The sequence below is a fragment of the Amia ocellicauda genome, chromosome 19 (genome assembly GCF_036373705.1).
Source record: "Amia ocellicauda isolate fAmiCal2 chromosome 19, fAmiCal2.hap1, whole genome shotgun sequence".
Lineage (NCBI taxonomy): Eukaryota > Metazoa > Chordata > Actinopteri > Amiiformes > Amiidae > Amia > Amia ocellicauda.
In genome coordinates this window covers 23543970-23567821 of record NC_089868.1, presented here as the reverse complement: position 1 = coordinate 23567821, position 23852 = coordinate 23543970, and the positions used below count along the sequence as shown (strand labels likewise).

General features: G+C 45.8%; 1 protein-coding gene across 1 annotated transcript; it reads right to left on the bottom strand.

Moving 5' to 3' along the window:
- Window positions 1–356: 356 nt before the first annotated feature.
- jak1 (Janus kinase 1) lies at window positions 357–23705 on the bottom strand. Its single transcript, XM_066692620.1, has 24 exons — window positions 23470–23705; window positions 15388–15592; window positions 14467–14590; window positions 12623–12776; window positions 12109–12272; window positions 11472–11817; window positions 11113–11295; window positions 10188–10345; window positions 9188–9302; window positions 8487–8697; window positions 7463–7572; window positions 7094–7243; window positions 6901–6988; window positions 6609–6736; window positions 6389–6524; window positions 4704–4855; window positions 4389–4539; window positions 3480–3574; window positions 3197–3389; window positions 2968–3092; window positions 2661–2833; window positions 1602–1719; window positions 1359–1469; window positions 357–923 (listed from the first exon to the last, which is right to left on the bottom strand). The coding sequence occupies exons 2-24, from the start codon at window positions 15584–15586 to the stop codon at window positions 822–824; spliced, it is 3486 nt and encodes a 1161-aa protein (XP_066548717.1). The 5' UTR covers window positions 15587–15592; window positions 23470–23705; the 3' UTR covers window positions 357–821.
- Window positions 23706–23852: the final 147 nt, after the last annotated feature.

The following is a 23852-nucleotide window of genomic DNA, read 5'->3' as shown; positions in this document are numbered from 1 at the left end:
AACTGAGCAGATTGTGAAATACTCAGACCGGCCCGTCTGGCACCAACAACCATTCCACGCTCAAAATTGCTTAAATCACCTTTCTTTCCCATTCAGACATTCAGTTTGGAGTTCAGGAGATTGTCTTGACCAGGACCACAGCCCTAAATGCATTGAAGCAACTGCCATGTGATTGGTTGGTTAGATAATTGCATTAATGAGAAATTGAACAGGTGTTCCTAATAATCCTTTAGGTGAGTGTATATACACCATTCATTGCCCACTCCCACCCAAGGTACAAATCTGTTAGAGAGCTGATCTTACCTCAGTGTTTCAGTAATTTTCCTCTGGTTGAAACCATGTAACAAGAAAACCAGTTGACGAGCATCGTGTATACTTTTATTTGGTTTAAAAAAGACTGCAAAGTGTGTACCAAAAAAAAAAAAGGAAATTTAATGCCAGTTTAATAGTTGAAGATTGCACACAGATTACATGTAATGGATAACTATACGAGAATTAAAATGAAGCACAAGGAAAGAAACTACTTTTGTATATCTTATTAAAAGTATTATTTACAGATTTTTGTAAAAAGAACTACAGATTCTGGATTTTTTTGATAAAGAAATTGCTGTGAAAATAAAGGGATCCAGCTGTATTCTTTAACATACGTGCACCCAATTCAAGTTACTAAATGTTTTTAAAAGGCTCCACAGCTGAGTATGAGGGGGGGAGAGTGTGTCCTTGTAAATCAGTCTTTAACGTGTCTCTTCTGGAGTGGGGGGCACTTCCTCCCCTCAGAGTTGGTTGTGAGTCTAGGTGGGGGTGGGGGTGGGGGCGTTGGGTTACAGCTTCTCGATGAGCCGCTCGAACTCGCCGATCAGGCCTTTGAAATCGATCCTCTTGTCGGGAGCATGTTCCCAGCAACGCCGCATCTGAGCGTAAACCTGCCAGGGTGAGAGGAGGACGTCGGTTAAAGCTGGAGGGGAAAAATTATCTCGCAGAGGGGAGTGAGCGATCGGGGGGGGGGGAAAGCAAGAGGGAGAGATGGGAAGAGAGGCAAAGAGGTGAAGAGACAAGGGAGGGAGACAAAGAGAGAGGTGTATGTCAGTGGGCTGTTGAGTGAAGGGGGCCAGATGGAGATTAGGCTCTAGGTCCCGTTTGATCTGTTCTGTCTTATTGCTGTCCACCATAGGGAGAGTCACCGGACCCAGTTGTCTCTTGTGGCTCCAACTCCATGGGGGTCTGCCATTGCAGACCCCACCTTTTAAGGGGGTTTCGATCTGGGACAGTACTGCTGTTCTTGGCCCCTGCTAAAGAGGCATCTATAAAAACCTCCTGCAGCCCACGTGGGGGGAGAGCGGCACAGGTCAAGAAGGCACCTTTTCTGGGCAGTTGGCTGGGCACGGCAAGCGCTTCCCCTCCTCCAGGACCTTGACCAGCCTCGTCACGGTCATCTGGCCCTGCGTGGGGCCGATCATCTTCAGGAACATCTGGAGATGGGTGGGGACGAGAAACCAATTAACCAATCATCCTTGTTCACTTAATCAACTGATACATTAAGTGCTCGTTTAGGTTAAACGCTCTTCAGATGGCCGCTCCGTTATCTGAGGCCCGTTACTCACCGTCATGGGGCTACAGTTGGAGTTGCAGTAGGTGAGCAGCTCGTACATGGTCACGCCGAACGACCACACGTCCGAGGCGATGTAGAACTTGCAGTGGACCAGACACTCCGGGGCGTACCTTCACAGACAACACATTTAAACACAGTCAGTGTGAAGAAGTGATTAGACCTTGGTGGGCTCATAAACGGTCCATGCAGAGCTCACATACATTTTGTTTGCATGTCTTTCTGAGGTTTAAAATCCAAGACACCGAAAAAACAACCTGTCAATCTATCGGACACGTAGACCCCTCGAAATCTGGAATTTCCTGGTAGTTTTATTTAGAAAGCCTGGGGAGATTATTTTTTTAATCACGGAGAGGGGGGGTTGTCAGCTTATGCTGCTTCCTTACTTTCCTCCAAAACAATTGGCAGCTTTTTAAACCCAGACACACAACACCCCGGGCTGTATCCACTAACCCAGTTCCTCTAACGCAACACTTTTAAGCACTGAGTTTTTGCGAGAGCTGCCGTTTTCAGGGACGCCTGTCAGAATCGCTGAGCTCTCCTGTCCGTCTGGGTGCCCGACTCGCATGCCACCCGAGGAGAGAGCCTGTCGGTCGGGATGTGGCGCGGGACGTAGGTGAATCTCTTCCCCCACTCCCTCGGGACTCTGCCTACTTCTCATCTCAGGGCTTCATCCACTGCTGCTCCCAGGGGACGGACCCCAGCTCAGGGCAGTTTGGCTTCTCTTCTGAAAAGATGTCTTCATCAGCCCTGCCAAGACTGTCACGTGACCCGGCTGCTCGCAGGGCTGAGCATGTGTGGGCTCTGCTCGAACATAAGGACCGCGCGTACTCCTACAGACCAAGTAAAAGCAAGGGACTGCAGTCCATCCCTGTCCCCCAAGGGAAGAGGAATGTTGTCCCCGCTTGCCAAAAAATGTTAAGCGCTGTCGTTTCTACTCCTTTTGCTCATTTTCGGTGATCCCACGCCACGACCTGACACACCGCTGATTTTTTTTTTCGAATCCCCCCCAAATATCAAGGCATGTTCTGAATGGCTCAGTCCGAAGCCTCACCAGAATACCGGACTGTCCAGGTCGTCCTTCACCGTGTAATAGCCCTCGTTGTTGGTGATGGTCTTGGTCAGGCCGAAGTCCCCGATCTTCACCGTGTTCTCATTCTCCACCAGGACGTTCCTAGCCGCCAGATCCCGGTGGATGTAGTTCAGGTTTCCCAGGTAGTCCATGCCCTGGAAGAGACCGACCACAAATGCTAATGTCATAAAATAGTTACACCACTAATTATATTTGCATCTCAAACTTTTCCCATTGCTCCTATTATGGCAAACTCCTACCATACGTGACCCCACACCACCACACATACCTGGCAGATCTGAACGGCGTATTTCAGGAGCTTCTTCAGGTCGGTCTTGTCCTTGTTGTGTGGCAGGTACTCCTTCAGGCTGCCGGCAGGGAGATACTCCATTATCAGCTTCATGGCTCGTCCTCCTGAAGAAGAAATGTCACGTCACACGTCATAAATGAATAAAAACACTCAAACGCAGCTCAAATCGTTGGGCTGACCAGACACTGTGTTCAAAGCCGAGCCTCACCTTCTTCCCTGCAGATGCCCTTGTACTTGACGATGTTCTCGTGGTAGAGGTTCTTCAGGATGTCGATCTCCCGGCGCAGGTTGGCATTGTGCTCGTCCTTGTTCTCGGGCTTCAGGGACTTGACAGCCACCAGCTCGCCGGTGCCGTCGCACTCCGGGTCGTACCTGCACAGCTCCACCTTCCCGAAGTGGCCCTGGAGTCGCGGGGGCGGGGGTTAATTCTTTCAAAAGCCGCACAGAAACACAACGACCATAGACACAGACACAGGAGGACAGGTTCGTACCTCTCCCAGATCTCGTATCTTCTTCAAGAACCTCTTCTCGAACACTGTGGGGTCGACCTCCAGACTGGGGACGCGGCCGGGCCGGATGTCGGGGTCTGTGAGGGGGAGAGGAGATGTGTTATTCTCCTACAGACAAATATTAGATCAGTGTGTGTATGCATTATATACACACACACGCACTGCATAGACGGGCCCTGCGCTCAGACGAGTGGCAGTTGATGAGGCACTTATCCCACAGAAAGCTGTCTGGAGGAATACAAATGAACAGAGGACTGAGGGATGGGGCTGCGGTGTCTGTTGCGGCCACAAGGGGGGAGTGGCGAGGCAAGCTGTGCGGGCCGGGGGCCGGGGGCCGGGGGCCGGGGGCCGGGCACAGGAAGCCGCAGTGATCGGTAAGCATCTCACAGAACTGACAGACTCCCACCCAGAACATTTCAGCCTCTTTCCTCCTGTGTTTTTTGATCTTAAACTGTTTTTGCCTCCACTGTGTTGTAGTCACTTTTTTGTGGAGCGTCACAGAGAGGTTTGGTCACAAAAATGTGCTTTGCTTATTTTTTGCTAGTAACAAAAAGCAATCTTACTGCAGAGTTATATTATTTATCTATTCTCAATAAATATTTATAGAATGGTTGGGGAGGGGCCTGATTTATACAAATTCATAGAAAAGGTAATTTGTTTTCTGTTAATAAACTACCTGCAAGGAGCACGATGTCCAGTCTATAACTTCCCTACAGAAACCGATTTCATTAAAAACCTCATTTGACAGGTCTGTGTGTTAAACTCCAAATGAACCTAAAGAAGCGTCCCTCACTCCAGCAGCTCTGCGGTAAACCGACCCCAGCTGTGACACACGGACGTGTTAAAAGCGAACGCCTCGCAGCGCACGGTTTGGGGCCAGACGGCTCTTACTCTGTTCCTCCAGTTTATTGATATCCCTCATGATGGCTCTAAAGAAGGGCCTCTTCTTGGGGTCGTAGTTCATGCACTGCTTCATCAGGTCGGCCAGCTCCTTGCAGTCCGGCGTGGCCAGGGTGCACTGTGCCGAGTAAAACCTCTCCTTCTGCTCGGGGAGAAGAGAAGAGACTTTCGGTCACGACGGGGCTCCCAGCATACCTCTCAACGGGTCACCAAAGAAAAACAGCAGATGTCTAAATGCCATAAACGGGCCAAACAGACGCACAATAACATCTAGACCCGGAGAAGCTGGCGCAGTCGATGCCATACCTCTGTGAGCTTCATGTCCTTGAGGGGCACTTCCCCGTCGTAGCAGATCTCCCACAGCGTCGTGCCGAAGGACCACTTGTCCGCTGCCACGCTGAGGTTGCTGGTGTTCGCGACGCACTCGGGGGCGATCCAGGGGATCCTCTCGACACACTCTGCAAGGACAGGACAGAGCCGTCAAGTGAGGGGAACGCGGGGCCGGAGAGAAGCCGCCCACTCGGAACCAGTACCAAACAGATCGCTTGATCCCACCTACAATAAGTCACAGAGCGCACAGACTTCATCTGAAAGTCATCCTGGTGACCTTCATTAAAATGGCAGCTCTCCCGCGCCCCTCTCTGGGGTGAGTCAGGGCTGATGCAACACGGACGACGTTGCGCCAGGCCGGGGCGAGTGTGGAAACATGCAGCTGACCTCTGGGTCACACAGTGGCTCCTGTGGTTGAGATGACGGTGTTGACTGTGGACGCCTGCCTGTTGGGACATCTTCAGCCTCCAAGAGTGTGTGTGTGTGTGTTTGTGTGTGTGTGTTCGGCTCTTGGCTTAACCCAGGTCAAATGGAAGTGTACAGCGTCACATAACACAGAAAGTGTAACGACATTGGGAAAGTTTTCAGTTTCCACCAACCCTTTATTAGATTTTCACCTCCCCTCAGCCACACTGACCATACTTGTGTGTAAGTACACTACTGGTCAAGTTTTAAACACTCCCATTTTTCCAGTTTTTATTGCAATGTAAGCAGTTCAAGTCCAGTGAATAACCTGAAATGGTACAAAGGTAAGCGGTAAACTGCCAGAGATTTAAAAAAAAAAAAAAAGTTTAGATTACAAAAAAATGAAAAATAAATGTACATTTCAGAGTTATATACTGTGTTACTACACCCTCTTAAGCATTGTTATGCGCAGCTCCTGTGCATAGAAGCGACACTGTATTCCTACAATGAGCACCTCGTTTGAAAGCCGATTCTCTTGGCTACCAGCGCGTTTCACTCTCAAACACATCCAATTTACGGTTTGTCTCGCCCCGTCATTCAGAGCCCGGGGGGTGAACGCCCAGTCTGCTCCGGGGGAGGGGAGGGGGGTCTCATTCAGACAGTCACAGATCACTCAGGTTTGGTCGGATTTCTTTGCTTGTTTTGTTCAGAACAACCTGTTATTTTATGTTCTTGCAAACACACAGAAGTTCAGATCCAATGATGTAAAATCATTGTGTATTAGTTTTCCATCCTGACATTTTGAGCTCTCTATGGGTGTGTGTTGCTTCTACCAAAACGTTTTGATCAGTAGACTGTCTGACGATGTCATAATTGTCAATATTTTCTGAGATTTTGTATTCCTACTCAGACCAAGTATCCCCCCACCCCCCCAATTTCAGAATGCATATATTACCAAATTCATGGGATACCAAACAACACAAACAGTGAACAGTCCACATGGGATTAAACAGAAACACACGGATTTGGTGCCTTTTAAGGTACCAGAGGGGTTTGTCAGTTTAAGGGGTTACATTTTGTTAAACAAAACAATTCCATGATTTATTTGTATCTCCAATTGTTTATTTGTTCTATGCTTTGATTTCAGAGTACACTGAGACATTAAACTGCATACACTTCAGTAAAAACTGGAAAAATGGAGGTGTTATGACCGGTAGTGTGTATATTCTATAGATCAGAGTGTGATGAGTCTGTACCTTCTCTGAGCAGCACGGTGATGGGGATGCCAGGGTCGCTCAGCTTGACGAAGGGGGTGCCCTCGTTGTCCAGCCCCTCACGGGCCACCAGGATGTTCTTGGTGCACACGTAGCCGTGGACCAGTTTCTTGTCCTCCTGTGGGGGAGACATTCAAGCTTCAGTAGCAATGATAAACGGTATCAACGAGGTTGCGTTTGGTTGTGTAGACTGCGGACTGACCAGGTAGCTCAGGGCACTCGCCAGCTGTTTGGCCACCTGGAACTTCCAGGGCGTGGTGAGCCGCTCGCGATGGCGGTGCATGAAGAGATCCAGGGGCCCGAGCTGCACGAACTCCTCCACCATGATGTCTGCGGGGTCCAGGAAAACACTCATGTTAAACCACATGACGTATAAAACCAAACACACGCGCATGAACCACACAGACCAAAGAAAAACCGGGAGCACAGAATGAGGAACGGACAGCACAACTCCACCACATTTGCTTTTTCATCCCGGCGGCCCGATTACTTACTCTCCAGGTCTCGGACGCAGACCCCGTGCAGCAGGGCGATGTGTTTGTGGGAAACCTGTCTCATCATGCTGGCCGTCTCGAAAAAGGCCTGTGCGGAGGGAGGGGAGAGACCACAAGATGGTTCAGCGTCAGGGCGAAAGGCCAGCGTTCGGGCGGAAGCGAGGGGGTGTGTCCCCCTGGCACCAGTCCTTACCAGAGAGATGTCCCTGTGACCCGAACCCAGAACCTTCAGGACCACCTTGACCTCCTGCACAGTGTACAACCCGTCTTCGTCGTCCTCGCTCTTCACCTTTAGGATGCCGGCGTAGAGGTTTGTTCGGGTTCCCGGGCCCAGGTGCTCCCCCTGTAACGAGCAGAGAGCGTCCCGTTAGTATTTATTGATTTATTTGTTGGATTTAGGTTCTTTGGTTTCCTTAAAAAGGTAGAGATTTCACTTTTTTACCACAAGAAAAATATTGGGGGAGAAAGAGGAAAGCGAGAGGCCAAATAGTGCCATCGGTGACCCAACTTGATGTGCAGTTGGTCAAAGAATCGAGGGAGAGGAGGAGGAAGACAGGGGTACCTGGATGATCTCCTCCTTCAGGATGCGGTGGAAGCTCAGCTGGCTGACCTGCAGGGGCGTCTGGGTCTCGGGCGCCCGGTCCTTCGTCACCACCAGCAGGTTGGAGATCTCTGCACAGAGGGGACAGGAGCAACACGTCTCTCTGTGGACTAGGGCAGCGACCGTGCGGCTCAAGGGCACCCGGGAGTCGAGACTTCCCCGGCTGGCCGAGCTAAAGTATCATATTTGTTGGCCTGGGTGACTGTCAGCACAGGAACTGAAAGTCCCCGAATGGCAGTCTCTCAAAATAGCCGACTGCTTTGGTGAACTAATAAGCACTAACTATATCTGGCGTGTTATTTATCGACTTCTCCAATCCTCAAGATGAAATGCGCTCGTCGTTTGAAACGTCTTGTTGTTGTCGGGGCTGTGTGGGCGTGTGTGGGCATGAGAGGGTTTGAAGAGACAGCATGCGGCTTTGTACTTATGTGGGTTTGCACGCTGGGAAACTGTGTCAACCTGCGAGATGTAACCCTAGACTGAGGGTAGAACACGTTTAGTGCACTGGTTATTCCCGATGCAGGAGCCCCTCGGTGTCGAGAGGAATCTTTACAAGCGTTCCCTGCAGTATCGATCCCCACGGAAAATAAAAAACATCCCCATTTCACTCCTCTATCACGAAGCAGCCAAGTGTTTCACAACCTGCTCCGAAGTAAACACTGCATCTCACGTGGCAGTCCTGGGCGGAAACCACATTTACTACTCTCTTCCTGTCTTGCACAGACGCTGCTGCGCTCAAATATGTAAACATTGGGGGTTTGTTTTCAACATGAAAAACTTCACTGTAAATCAAGACATTATCGTGTGTGGACTGAATCAGAAGAGTAAATATATACAGAAGGGAAGAAACAAACAAACAAACAAAGCCCACACGGACGAGGACGAGGGGCTGTGATTTTGGATAAACAATCTCCCGGGGCAGATGTGAGCGAGGTTCATGACTCTTCCCCATCATGCCCGTGGTGCATGTGGCGCCCTGCCGTACCTCGGGGCTGCGGGGGGCAGCACTTCTGGAGCTGGAAGCTGACGTTGTCGGTGCGCAGGTACTGCCCCGACAGATGTTTCATCAGCTCCTTCAGGGTCTGGTGGAAAAACTCGGTCCCGCACAGCCGGTACCCCTGGCTGCCCACCTCGATCTGGAAGTTCTTGAACTGCATGTGTGGCCTCACCACAGGGTGCGGGTTGCAGTTGCTGGCCTGGGCAGGGGAATGAGAGACAGGAGAGATTGTTCATGAATTAATTATGTGCCTTTAATATAAAATGATATGGTTCAATTCGGCTACTGAATATATATTTGCCCGAGACCAAGACATCGGTTCTCTACATTTTGCACGAAAAGAAACACTTAATTATTTTCTTTCTTCATCAACTTCCTTTCGCTGCTTCTGGGAGACTCACCATTGATGGGGAGAGTGTTTGTGTTTTGTTTTTGTTGCTTTTTCCAGTTGTTTGGCACTGCTTGGTTTAGGTTTTTGTTTTCTCCCCAGCTGTGCTTGCTTGAGTACAGGCACCAACTGACAGCGACAACTTGTTTCTTTCATTCTCTTTCCCCCCAGTCTTCCAAACAACAGTTTAAATCTACCTCCTAGTTATGTGCACAAATACACCCGGCACGGTTCCTAGCGGTATAAAGTTGTTGTTCTCTTTACGAAAGCTGAAACGATGCAGATGTGGCGGGGGCGGTACCTCATTGCAGGCCACGGTCATCAGGATGCCGTTGTAGTCGGTGCAGCTCCAGCGCAGGACGTAGTTGCCCTCCTCGCCGCCCTCCTGCCGCAGCTTGTGGATGGCGTACTCGGTGCTGGAAAAGAACCGGGGGCCGCGGTGAGCGCCGGGCATGACAACAGATCTGACACGTGTGCGGCACTTCACAGCAAATACACACACAATGTGGCGCTTACAGTAAGGGAGAGAGAGAAAAAGGAAAAAGCTAGATCGCTACTAAGGTTCAAGGTTGTTATTTAGTCAAAGAAGGAAAATCTCACGTTTCTCTTAAAACATCAAAAACGGCAAAAACAATAAAACATTGTACCGCAAACACAGTTGTTGTAACAAACGCATGTAATCAAGTCAAACAATTTAACTAACTGTTAGAGAATGTCTCCGATTAAACAACCATATAGTACTGGACATAAAAGTCTCTGGCCCGATTTATTCGAGTCCTCAAGGTCAACAGCCTCCCACTACAGACTACACAAACTTCCCTTTGTGCCACACAGGAAGGCATGTAACACCTGCCCATAAAGCGAGGGCAAAATGCAAGCAGACGGAGACTTTTATGGATCAAGGCCATTCCGCCGATTTGTGTGCGTTATCTCGGGGACTCTGGCAGATAACTATTCAAAACCAAAGCGGCACGCAAACTCGAGATGAAAAACGGAAATAAGATCCAGATGGACCAACCGTGGAGAGAAAAAACACAGGTTCTCTTGTCCGCCTCAACAGCAAGTTACCGTTGATCGAGGCAAACACACCAGATGGTAGTGGAGAGAAAAGACATTTGCATAAATTACAATTCAGGCAGCTGAGCTCCGAGTTTATGCCCCTCGTCTGTACCTCCTCCTATCCTGGTATATAACACCCTATCCTATGTTATCGTCCTGTTCTTCTTCCGCCACTAGGAAGCCCCGTTTAAACAGTTTACCACGAAAGGCGCTATATACCCGCACAGAAGAGACTGACTCACCAGATGGGTCCGTGGCACCCATTCTTGAGGTTCTGCACCACAGAAGGCGGAGCCACATCCGTACAGAGATAGTGGTGGGCGTCCACGGTCAGCCTGAAGTATCCGTCAATCAAGGCCACAAAGGACAAAGCCTCGTCTCGGGTGGCCAGCTGCAGAACCTGAGAGAGGGAGGGAGAGAGATTAAAACGAACAGCTGTACTGATAACGGGGGTAATTTGCAAGTTCTAACCGCTATCTCAAACGCACAACGACTTAAATGTCAACAAACAAGGTCTACTTTTCGATTCTGCTTTGTCTGAAGTATGCTTTGTTCTTCTGCGTTCATCTTGTGTAACGATCAACGACCACCAGTAGGAAAATACGAAAGAAAGTGATTTACAGAACTCAAGATGATTTTAGGTTTCGATGACACTCAACACCATTTATTCAATCTTTATTTTATTTTTTAAGTGGCCCCACACATGTACAATTAAAAAGAAAGAACTGAAAATGCATTTCTGCTGCCTTATTCCAAAATATAAAAGGTTCTGGTTGATCATATAGTTTCACATCTGCCAAACCCACAGCTCTCAATGTGTGGGGGCTGTTTGAAAGCTCTTTGTCCACACAGGCCAAGTATTATATTCCAATTTGCAGAAGTGGATTTACTAAATAAAACCAGATGCACCGGATTTGATATTGAAATGCGTTTGTATTTTGCATTAATTACAACAACGACTGAATTGGACGTATGCTTTTGTACACCTCGAGCGGTGCGAATATAAAATCGCTACCCTACTTTCTTTTAGAGATCGGCTGCAGCTGAACCGTAACCCACGTTGGTGTTCGTATGAAAATAAAATTACTCGGTTCTTGTTTTATGGAACAGCTTTAACTTTCATTTCCAACCATCTTTGCCCGCGCTCCACCTTGACCTAAAGCTCACCATCTTCTTGTTGTCCTGTCTGTAAATGGTGGCCATGCTCTCTTTGATGACGATGTGGGTGATGTCGTAGAAGTCCGAAAACAGATTCCAGCTGTCGTGAAGCGCCTCTTTCGTGTCGCTTTTCTTTTTCCCCTCTGGTTTGTTCTTCCTGGACTTATTCTTTTCTTTTGGCGTCAAAACAACCTTTTTCGAGGGGGGGAGGGGGAACCACAACAAAGCACGTCAACACAATGATACAACCAAGCAGAAGCACAGTATCGCTAAAGTCCTCCTAAAAGAACAACTTTTCTTCCTAGGCATCTATATCTATGTCTATTCACACGCAAGAACGGTCAGGTAAACAAATCAGACTTCCTCACATTGAATGGCTTCTTCCTCCAGCTGATGCCGGTGGTGCCGGACACCTGGACTTCGTACAGAGGTTGGTCCTCGCCGTCTAAGCCCAGGGACAGGCAGTTCTCGTTCTCCAGGGAGATCTGGAGCACGGTGGTCTCTAAGATCTCCGTGCCGAAGTGCCTGGTGAGCGTCTCCAGCGTGGACAGGTACTTGACCTTCAGGTCGTGCATGGAGACGTTGCTGTCCGAGATGGTCTTGCTGTTGAACTCGTTGAGGAAACTCTTGAACACATTGTTTATGCGGATGCGGGTTAGGAAGTTGCGCTGCTTGATGGCTTTGTTCAGTTTCTCTGGAATGTATTTCTTGTAGCTGAAGGAGAGAATAAATCAGAATCCAGACTCAAATCATATATATATATATATATATATATATATATATATATATATATATATATATATATATATATATATATATATATATATATAAAAAATAATTGTGGTAGTTTGTTTTAATTGTTTTTCTCTCTCCTTACAAATATATCGGTCTGCAGAAAGATTAGCCATTAGCCAACAAAAACACTCCACTAAAAACCTGCCCCTCTTCCCCTCCGTTTACCCCCGGGGCAAAAGCCAGCGAGACAAATCCCACGTGGAACCCTACCTGATATCTCCAGCCACCCCCGACAACTGCATCTGCTTCTTCTTGGCATAGTGCGAGATGGCCAGCACCGCCATGCCCAGGCACTCGTTCTCGATGTCGTGGGTCTCCGTGTCACTCTGGGGGTTTCGCACCGGAGCCAGACCCTTCAGGAAATCGTACTGGCCCTGAGAACCGGAAACAAAAGCAGCCGGCACCGCGGTGAGAGACGGGGAAAGTGCACCGCCAATCGTTTGATCGCGTTTTCACGAGTTCACACATCTGTTGTTTCAATTTCAAACTTCGGTAGTGCTTCCCTGTTTTTCCAACTGTAATGGAAAATTCCTGGAGCCGCCACTCAAGTCCTATCAGATTAATCAGCCTGGAAATTCCCCTGTAATATTAATCTTAACAAAACATTTTAAACTGACAGCATCCTAACCTGTATATTCATAGTTACGAACGATTATTTATTTATAAACACTCTATATGAAGTTGTGTAAAGATGAGATCCTGTTCTACTTCTCAGTTTCCTTACCTGCGCAAACAGGTACTCCAAGGACGCGGCGTCGAGCAGCGGCGTTCCCTCGGGGCTTTTCTTCGAGGGGTATGCGTTCCGCTGCTTGTTCAGAGAGTGTCTCCACACCGGAGATTCGTTCTCGTTGGTGCCGTGCCAGTTGGAGAAATAAAACCTGCGCGAGGTCAGTGGCGGGTCAGTCAAGGCTCGGATTAGGCAAACTCTCGTCCGATGACCAAACGCAATCACTGCTGTTTTATCATCAACACGCTCATTTTAAAACGCATGGGATAAGCCTAGACAACTGCCCAGAGATCAGAAAACAATGAGGGATCAGAGGCGTGCGTTTTACTTTTTCTGACACAGGATTGTGATTGTGTGTGCCACTCGCTCAGCTCCTCTCATTTGTTAATGTATTCCTTACATTGTGTATCGAGGGATTAGTTCCTCGAGTTCAGGATTGTTCTCTGGATTAATCTGAAGAGCGACATTGTTCTGGGTGAATTCTGCTTCACCTTTAAATGATGCAATGAAAAGATTGGTAAAAACACTAATGTATATAGGAAGTGCCCTGTCTTCCTGTCTGGGGACACATTGTTTAGGTGCTGAGAGCTACAGCTGCACCAAACCCATGAGAAAATGTTTGTGAAATGTTACATTAATACACTTAACTGATACAAACTTACAATTTAAAACCTCTTGAAGAAGGAACCGTCAATTCCCAAAAAGAAAATCATAAACTCAAATTTGGACACAAAATATGTTAAAATGTGAAAGACTAAAAATATTATTTCATTGCCAGATAAATATCAAAGGCGGCAAATAAAATGTTATATTTTCCACAGAGCGAAGCGATTCTCTTTAACTGTATGCGTGTCTGTTTGTGTACCTACAGATAAGACCAGTATCTGAAGAAAAAGAGAAGAAAAAAGAGAAACTACACCATTTCACAATGTCTCTATTATCTAGAAGTTGCTGGAGGAGCTGGAGGAGCTGCAGGGCAAGGAAACGATGCACTGTAAGCCCGAGCATCACTATCACAACATGACTGATAAGTGCTCTGAGCTGCTGCTGGCCACAGAAAGCAAAAGCAGTCAATCGACTGACAGCTGAATTTCTAAACGGCATGAGGTGACCTTTCTGTATTGTAATGAACACACCACTTCTCCCTACACTGTGAACTGTACTTCATGCGACTTTACGTGGCGTTGCTGCCGCCGCGCAGAAGTAGAGTAAACAGGAAGTTCCGAATTGAAGAGCTTTCCTCCGCCACAACACAGAGCGCTGGCGTGGGTTAAGCGAGGCCTGTTTGGCGACACAACAGGTACATGCAAACATGAAGGTGTTGAACGCAAAATACAGGCTACTGCCCTGTGAGTTTTCTCACTCAGGAAATGTGTCGGGCAGGAGATTGTGTACATATTCAATGCACACATGCAACCTTTCCTTTTTGGAATACAAATATTTATTTTGGGAAAAGTAGCAGCACGGTCCAGACTCCCCGTCTCGGACGAAGCTCACCCTATAAACCTTCAAAACAAAGTTACGCTTTGGAGTCCTTGCGAAATATCCTGGCACTCCTCCTGCATCACAGCGCGGGGAACCAGGGCAGTTGCAATAGTGTCAGATTGCTCCCCTGCAGCTCACAACTCGGCCCCACCCAACAAAACCAAAACTGCAAGGGGGTGAGAGGGAAGGGCCGCCACCCTGCTGCACCGAGCCGAGCGATTATTGGGGTTTGAGACCAACAAACATCTCTCTACTGAAGCTCAAAAGCTCAAAACGATGTCCTCCTCCCGTGAGTTTAGGAGGCTCTGGGCACCTCTGCTACCTTCCTTATGTGCCTGTGTTCGGTTCACACTTACCTCATGCGGTAATGTAATCTTATAGCCGTGCTCTCGCTGATCATGAAGATGTGATTGGGCGGATACCAGATGCCCCTGCTCTCGTCGTACAGAGCAAAGAGGTTGTGGCACAGTGGGGAGATGTCTGTTCAAAGAGCAAAGGGTTGTTTACGACTTTGAAAACATTCATTATGAAACAAAACTTTGTCGTTGCATAGTTTAACCGAAAATGTCAGCTGTGTGGTTAAATGTAGAGATCCAGTCAGTCAAAAGAGAATTAAGTAGGAAAAAGACAAAATAGTTAAAACATTTTGAACAGGACACTGTTTGAGGGAAAAGGTGTGGATATATTGATAAAAATACTACTACTAATATTAATAATGTGTCCATAGGCTGTTCATTAAGGCCTGTGGATCCCATACATGTTCTTTAAACTTCTCTGAAAATGTCTGCTTTCTGGAAGTTGCATTCTTCGCATTGACTTCTGCAAATCCCACGCACTGCAGCGCTGCAGACTAACGGACAGCCTTGGCACCGACAACAAGGAAATTCCCATCATGGCTCGACTATTACAATCTCTGGCAGAAGCGGTTCCTTGCGTGTATCTTAAGGCTAAAATGAAAGTGAGCCTGCCTCTCGGATGAAAAGAAAAACAACCCACGTGAAGCTGAATTGAAAACGTATAGAAGGCAGCAGAGCCAACGCCTCCTACACACATTATTTCATGTTGAACAGTGAACACACGCCTTCACTGCTCAGATCTGTGGTGGCACTGGATAAAATAAGCTAGTGGCTTTTAATGAATGATGCCACACAAGATTGGAGCAGGTTGAGAACTCCTGGAGACCTTAACACGTGATGAACACACTGAGGAATGTGGATGAAGAGGTCCGGAGATAAATGAAGGGTAATCTGTGGACCCGAAAACCGGAAGCTACTTACAGCACTTTTTAGCCGCGTCTGTGCACAGATCCTCGGCCAGATGACTTCCCTTCAAGTACTCCAGCTGATGACATTCTTGGAGGAAGAAGTGGATCTCTAAGCCTTTCATGGGGACAGGAGCGGTGGACTCGCCTTTCTTAGACTTCCTCATTTTGCCACACAATTGCCTGCCCAATTCCATCGCTGACGTGCGTGACATTCAGTCCTTGGGGAAGACCAAAACATACAAGGCATTCGTTCAAATTAATAGTTTTTAAACACTTATTACTCAGAATTACAGTGACAGCTTCTTGGCTACAAGTTATAGTCATGCTTGAATTCCTCCTGGTTCTCACGGGGACTGCCTTACTAAGATTCACCCTCAATGACTGCATTTGAAAGTGTTACCATTTATTATTGAGGCAAAATTATGAACAGGGTAAATCAAAAACTAATATAATTCTGTTGGCCAACTGTAAAAAGAAATCAGAGTTGTGGGGGTCTGGAACAAGCTACCCAGTCCAGCCATGTACTTGAAGATGACTCACTGGTCCTCCACGCTACTGGAAACGAGCCATGTGGTCAGTATGGCTCCTCTCCTTTGTAATCGTTGCACATTTTCCGAAGTTCTTAATGTGAAACAGCATCCCTCACCCAAACCTCATTATTCACAGAAGAAAAACAAGGATGGCTATTCAAATATTGAACAATTATTTGTGTGGAACGTTTCATTGGAGAATTTCAACCCCTTGCCGCGTACAAAGTCATTATTAAACTCATGCACAGGTCCTCAGGAGTCAAATCCAACATTTACAGTTTGCGAATTCAACAGAAACCGAGACGGAAGACAAGACTTTAGCTGAACAAACAGATCAGTGCAGATACTGCTGAAGGAAGTGAGCAGTTCCTTCCTTGGCCACCTCACCAACTCTAACAATGTGTATTTCCTTCACCTTTCCGAAATAAAGAACAATAGATTTTTGTATATATAGATTATCATTATCCTCATCAAATTCAAAAACGGGACAGCCATAACAGGTCAGGTAGTGCTACACATGTTCGTAGTGCGAAAAGTCCTGCTTGAATTTGAGAGCGAATAAGGAGTGCACTCTGACATCAGACAGACAATTTCCCTTGGACTGCTTGTGCTCTGAAAAACAATCCACAACAATCCAGTCACAAAGTTTGTGCACTTGTATGGATTTGTCCCAGCATGGGAACATGCAGAAAGTAAACCGTATAAAGACCCTCAAGTTCAGCTTTCTTCCTAGTGAGATGAGGTCAAAGCTCCGACAGAGGGAGTTGAATTTGGCTTTGTAGAATAAAGCGGCTATAATAGCAGCTTAATTCAAAATAAGAGTCCCCGCTCTCGTTCCCGAATCTCTCTCTGGCTCTTGTGTTTTGTCCAGTTGAAAACTTTCCATGTCAGAATTCATCAGACTGAACTGAACTCATCCAAATCTCTCCATTTTGTCTGTATGCAGCTTGTGTCTTTTTCCGTCCTTTACTATCTTGTAATGCATGCCTGTGCCGCCAAGTAGTGTTGCCATTTGAATAAACTATTGCTTCACCATGAGAAAGCAGCGTTTCAGAGATTCGCACAGTTGTGTAGTGACTGTCCTCGGTGTGGATTTTGCATCACCCAGACTGTTCTTGGCCCGGATCGTTTGCAGAAGTATCAACCGCATTATTTCTGACCTCCTGCTGATCGCTCCATCTCCCTGTCAATGATCTCACACGTTTAGTTTGTAAACTTGAAGGTTGATCCATGTCGTCGGAAATCCAGCACTTTAGGCGAAAACCTGCAATCATCATTCTGGCGAGCGACGTGTTGCATGTAGAGACGCATCAGTGTCACACCCACCAAGCAGATTATTTAATCTTGCCATCTTTAATTTGGTTCTCTTTTAGGTCTTTGTTCAAGATTAACGCGAAGAGGCTATTGGCGTTACAAAATCTGGCCGGCACATGAAGCTAAAAATAAATGTTTATGACTCAGTACTGCTGGTAAACTTATCTTTCTATTCGGTTTATCATCAATATTGGGAACATACAAAGAAATGAAAACCAAAGAAAATGTTCAGACTTGGCCAGTGTCTGAAATTGAAATTGTATTCAGTCACCTACTTGTTATATTACTCCTTAAATGTTTTTTTTGTTTGTTTTAAAAGGTCTTGCTGATGAAAAAGTGCAAAAAACAAAAGGTACAGCGTGTACCACAGTGGTTATCTTTTTTTAAAAACCACAAATAATAGGACAGATCTCTAGCTCCGACTTCCTTTTTTGCGAGCGTCATTGTAGGGAGGTAATCACAGAACTATGAGTTTGCCGAAATGAAATGGCGTTCCTGTAAATGTACAACACGCAAAAGGAGCCATGACAAATCAAATGGCTTAATTTTAAAGGACTACATAAATACATTAAAACATCTTATGAGAGAGTAGGAGATTCTTTAGCCAGGTCAGCTTTTAGAAAATAAATGAATAACAGCAGGTTCGCTTAAAATAGACAATGGCTGAGACAAAATACAAACTTCAGTGTGTTTAACCCCTGAATCGGGCATTACTGTAACTTGTACTCAATCGCATTGATTTGCAAGTGGTCGTATATCCCTGACTGGGTGTAGTTTTTGAGTTGCGATTTGCAGCGGCAGGCAGACCAATGTTTTGATCCAGTTTGATCTCAAAGACTGAGCGCTGCCCTTTATCATTTCAGTGAGGTTACCGAAGTTAAACCTGACTGAACAATTGTTTACCATTTGAGTGAGAATAAAAGCAAAGTTCACAACCACATTTGGCTCAGTATGGTTACCAGACTAGTCTTCCTGGTGTAATTCATATCGGTCTGATGTGGTCGGCAAGAGTACCGTTGTTGCAATGCATGAAAAACAGACACCAAAATAACCAGAATTAGATGAGTATCTACTGCTCATCACAATACCGACACTAATGAGTATATTATCCTTATTAATCACGAGAAGTTCTCACTAACCTGAATCCAAAAACCTTGCCAATAATTTATACAGTCACAGTTTATTAAAAATGTATCCTACAACAAATACACAATCGGTTTATTTACAACTATGCTGCACCCGATTAAACGATCTAGTGAGTTTGAGAACATTTTCAAACTGTTCCTCGTTTTATTATTCAATTTATAATGATGCCCATTTTGGATCAGGATTCCACATTCAAATGATTGGGTATCTTGGTGGAAGAACCTTTGGGAGCCATTACAGCCGCGAGTCTGTTGGCACACCAAGATCGGACAACCGGTCTGGGCTCTGATTGGGCCACTCCAGTGTAGCGTTGGCCATTTGCTTCAGGTTTTTGTCATGCCAAAACTAAGTGAACTTCCATCCCAGTTTCCATGTTCTTGCAGAGAGCACCGCAAGTTTCCCCTCAAGGCCTTTTTTGTACTTTTACTCCATTCATTTTCCCTTCTATCCTGACAAGTGCCCCAGTTCCTGCCAATGATAAATATCCCCACAACATGATGCTGCCCCACCAGGCCTCACAGTGGGGCTGGTGCTCTGAGGCTGTTGCACTGCGCTGGGTTTGTGCCAAACATAACGCTTTGCATTTAGGCCACAAAGTTCCATTTTAGTTTCGTCAGACCACAAAACTTTGTCACACGGCTACAGAATCTGCCGAGCGTTTCAGGTGGGCGTTCTTGAGCGGACTTCTATCTTGCCACCCTACCCTACAGAAGAGATTTGTGATCAGTCTTGGCCATAAAAGCCTGTCGCTCTTGCTAAGTTGGCTTCTTGGTTGCTTCTCTGTAGTCTCCTTCTTGCTCGGTCATGGCCAGAGGGATCAGAGGGACGGCCTGATCTAGGCAGGGTCTTGGTGGTGCCATTGACCTTCCACTTCTTAGTGATAGTCTTGACCGTGCTCTGGGGCCTTTGATCTTTTTCATAACCATCCCCTGGTCTGTGCCTTTGTCATCTTTGTCCACCGAGTTCTTTGGAGAGCTCCCTGGTGCTCATGGTCGAGTCTTTGCTTTGAAATGGACCACCCAGCAGAGAGAACCTACAGGAACTGCTGAATTGAGCCTGAAACCACATTAATCACTACAGTTTCGCACAGGTGGCTTCACTGATCTTGGTGTGCGACTCTGAAGGTGACTGGTCACACCTGAGCAAATTTAGGAATGCTACTACAAGGCATGGACACTTATCCAACCAATCTATTACAGTTTTATTTTTAATTAATGTCTCCAATATTTTTTCACTTGGAAGTTGGACACTTGTTTATTACCAACTTAAATTTAGTTGTTTTTTTTGTGACTACATTTTTTTATTGAGGGAAGTCAGGACAAATAACAATTGTGTAAAAAAGCAACAATACAAGTGCTTCCCCCTTTTAAAGTTTCCCACTCAACCCCCAGACAAACGTGAAACCCAACCTTAGAAGGACCACAAGGAAGTGAGAAATACAAAAACAAATGTAATAAGAAGATGAGTAGTTATTCAAAATTATTGATTTACTATTTGAAATATTCCTTATACATATAACCTACATGCTCATCAAAACATCACAGAATCCCATCTATTAATTGGGTTTCATTAAATCATTTGTGAAAAATATCTGCAAAGTTGTTATCTTCCTTGGACTTTGAGGTAACCTGTATCGGTGGGTTTTGCGAAAGCTGTAAAACTCCTGCTTGCATGAGTATGCATGCAATTTATCACCAGCTTTAGCTAGTCATAGTCAGTGGCAATGAGCTTTTGATCACACCGGTCTTGTTTTGCACTGATTTCCAACAGAAGAAACAAATACATAAATTCCAACATTCTGTGTAACAATTAAAACATTCATCAGCCTCCAACACAATATATGTGTATATGTGGCAGACATTTAACCCGTAACAGACATAACATCCAAACTATTGTGATGGCACCCGAATAAAATCATGATCCCTCAACGGCGATCACCCCGACTGAGACACTATTACTGCAGAACACCAATTTCCTGGGAAAGGAAACCAATAGCAGATGAACCTGCAAGTTAAAAAATGTAAAGCTTATCTGCGACTGCCTCAACAGATTTGGGTGCAACACCTAAACAAAGGGCTTTCATCTTGCCAGAGGCGGTTTGTCAGAGAGCTCCACCTTGAAGAGGCAGGGCTTCCTTCTGAACCGGCAAAAAAACACCAAAGGGTTTAAGGAATAGAAGCGAGTACTTCTAACTACACTGTGACCTCTTGACTCTTTTGGCTGCATATCTGTTATCCACATCAGCACTTATGTGCTTTTTTGGCTACAGCCGTTAACTTTTATAAACAATGATTTGTAAAATGGTGGCTAACGGACAGTATCACTCTTCTAACCTGCAACTGCAGTGCGATTGAACAACAAACAAATACCACACTAACACAAGTTGTAAATCTGTAACAAGCATTATCAACAGTAAGGGAATGTCGGCTCTGATTTCATTTTAATGGGTAGTAACGGCACTCCTATTGGACTCCCATGTGAGCCCCATGGAGCATGTCTGGGATGCTCTGACAGGTTGTGTAGAAGATGGGAGATCATAGAATGACCAGTCATTAGCATTAAAAACATCTCCTGGGTGGGGCTAATTCTGAAATGGACAGCCGGAGTCATGCGATTACAGGAAAATCTCAGATTTACACGCATTTGTGGTCAACGTGTGACTGTTGAGATCCAGAGAGGTTTGCCTCCTGATGCCCAACAGATCTTTCAAGGGTTCAGACCATGGGACCAAAGGTACCATATATGAGGGCAGCTATACAAGTATTGGTGGATTCCTATTTCAGCAATATGCTAATTTCATGAAATCCAATAATCAGAAAAAAAAAAAATTACTAAAAGCTGCCTTTCCAGCCGGGTACAAAGACTTCAGAAAACTCACACGGCGCTCAAACTGCACACTTTTTTCTCTTCTTTTTCAAGTACCTGTGGTTGAACAGGAAGTCGGTTGAAGGTTTTTTCAAAGTGAAGTAAAATGAAGTCCCCTATCAGACATCCTCCAGGGAATAGAATAGTATGCAACCACAGCAACTTAAAACTAAGACCTGTTTTTATTTGAATGGATGCAAGATATGAATGTAGTGCTTTCATTCCAACAGAAGGAGGCTTGTCAATAAATCTGTGCAGCGTGTACTAAGCTTAGGCTGAATTTATTATCTGCATGAAAACTACATTTTGAATTAACTGAAATATATAGAAATATACGTTTATAACGCTTAATGCGTGCATATTGTATTGTTGCTAAAGTGCAATTCAACAGGAAACAGGTCTGTGATATTCTAACACCGTATTTCACTAATAATATGGAAATATAATCTTCGATATGAATCCCATTGAAAACCATTTAGATATCACTGTAGAAATCAGCGCACACCTCCCTCTAAGCATATATAAAGATAAAGACACATCAAACCCCGATTTACAACCGTTTGTTCAGACTAATTTTTATTAAGCAAGTAAGCAAGTATTTGTAAGATTAAATATATATTGTACTTACTTACTAGTCATTTAAAACTAGTCTGATCAGTGAACCACTTTAAAAGATAAAAGCTCATTTTTTACGATGGTGGAACAAAACTGAAAAAAAAAAAAAACTAGTAGGAAGTGATTTACTACTTATCTAAGTACCGATGACTGGTTATTTTTTAGCGCCTCTATTAGTTACACACTCTTCAGCCCTGTACAACGTGAATGCAAAGTTACACCATGTGTTTGTGTACATATTTGGCGGTGATTTGTACGGATATGAAATGGGTTGTCGTGCTGACATCGTTCGTTTTCATTAATTAACTGATGTGTTGATTGATTGATTAATTGGTTTACATTGCAGTATGTGATTAGGCGTCTTGAAATGGCTGGTACTTCACGCATGCAGTCATCATGTAAATCATTGTGTCGAAACGATGTTCCGGGAAAGCAAACCACTCGCATCACCTCACATCTCGCACAAGTCGGATTATTTTGTAAGAAAGCAATTGTCCCATCGCGTCTGTTTCTCATGAAGGGACAGAAATATGACTATATGAAAGGTTTCTTAGCCGCGGCACTTTTCTTCCCGCATAGATCATATATAGATACGAGACGCACATTAATGTCTTGATCAACTGAATGTAAATGTCTGAATGCAATAAATAAGACATACATTAAGCATTTTCTTAGTCGAGGGCAGTACTAGGGCTTTCCCTAGTAATTAATGGCATCATTTTCTAGACTTTTGTTTTTCGTTTTCCTTCCTCTACAGTACAGTATGGTGGTGGGTGGTGGTGGTGGTGGGGGGGATAGGGGTTTCTGTGCTAGAGTTCATTCCTGGAAAAGACAGAAGACAAAAAATCCTGACCGATAATACAGCACCATGACTAACATACAAGACATCCCCACCGCCGTGATCGCAGCTTCGCCGTCTCACTTCTCTGGCTCTTGTTTTAACAGTGAGGGGATTTAATAACAAGCAGTCGTGCCTGTGCTGCTGTCAAGCTCCCCTCTTTCCGATCTCAACCTGGGTTTTCTTTCATAATGTTATTTGTGATGGTATTATAGTGTTGATGCTTACAAAATAAAGTAACCCCGCATGATCACCGAAAAGCGTGCGTTTATCGTGCCCCGCTTGATCCCGCATTGGTTGACTAAACAACACACTTGCTAGTTTAAAAGTATCCTTGTTTTTAGGGAATTTGTCAGAAAAAAAGAGGCCGTGCTTCAACTTCATTCGCGACACCTCCCCGACACAGATCGAGCCCCTCGAACTTTGATACTAATGTATAGAATTCAGACGTAGAATAACACGTTCCATGTACGGTGACGTCACAGTCGAATCCAGGCCATCGCTTATTGTTACACCTCTTTCTATCCTAGTACCGAAACTCGCTGCATCGTGTTGAAGTCGAGATGGATTCACGCTTATTTTTTATTTTTGTTTCCACTGGTATTTCCTCTGATCGAGGGAAGACAAAAAAAAAAAAAGCAAAGTTGTTCCCTTCCACTAAACTCACACCCAGGAGAAAGATCGTTTTTTAACCGCGTTAGAACACAGCGTTCTGACATTCTCTTGACAAATCGGTTCGGTAACCAAAAGATACAGCTGCATATTAAAAAAACATCTCAGAACTCACCGACTTCCGTGTTTTTATGGCCATGAACAAACTTCTGTGGGACTGGGTCGAACAGAGCAGTGTTGCCGTCCGCACTCGACGCGCCCCCGGCTCGGTCCGCTGATGGCGCGGGATGCTGAGGTGGGAGTCCCCCCTGTGAACAGCGCAGAGATCGCGGCGCTCCGGACACGCACAGCCCCGCAGCAGCTCTCGGGCCCCGGACCCTTCCTGTCACGGGCTCCCTTTTCCCGAAAACGGAGCGTGCGGGCCGCGTGTCAGCGCGCGCTCATTGGCTGCGGGGCCCGTCCGTCTCGCGCCGCGCTGCGTTAACCCCTGCGTGTCTGAACTGCGGCTGTGCCCCGCACGTCAACCGCCTCCTCCCTGCACTGACATATCTGTAGAGG

Bases quoted from the DNA above. Each gene is read 5' to 3' on its own strand.
- jak1 (XM_066692620.1), bottom strand. From the start codon at position 15,586: ATGTCACGCACGTCAGCGATGGAATTGGGCAGGCAATTGTGTGGCAAA. The intron at 7,573-8,486 runs GTACGGCAGGGC...CCCTCTGTGCAG, and splicing joins CTGCCCCCCGCAGCCCCGAG to AGATCTCCAACCTGCTGGTG. The intron at 3,093-3,196 runs GTGAGGCTCGGC...TTTCTTCTTCAG, and splicing joins GGGCATCTGCAGGGAAGAAG to GAGGACGAGCCATGAAGCTG.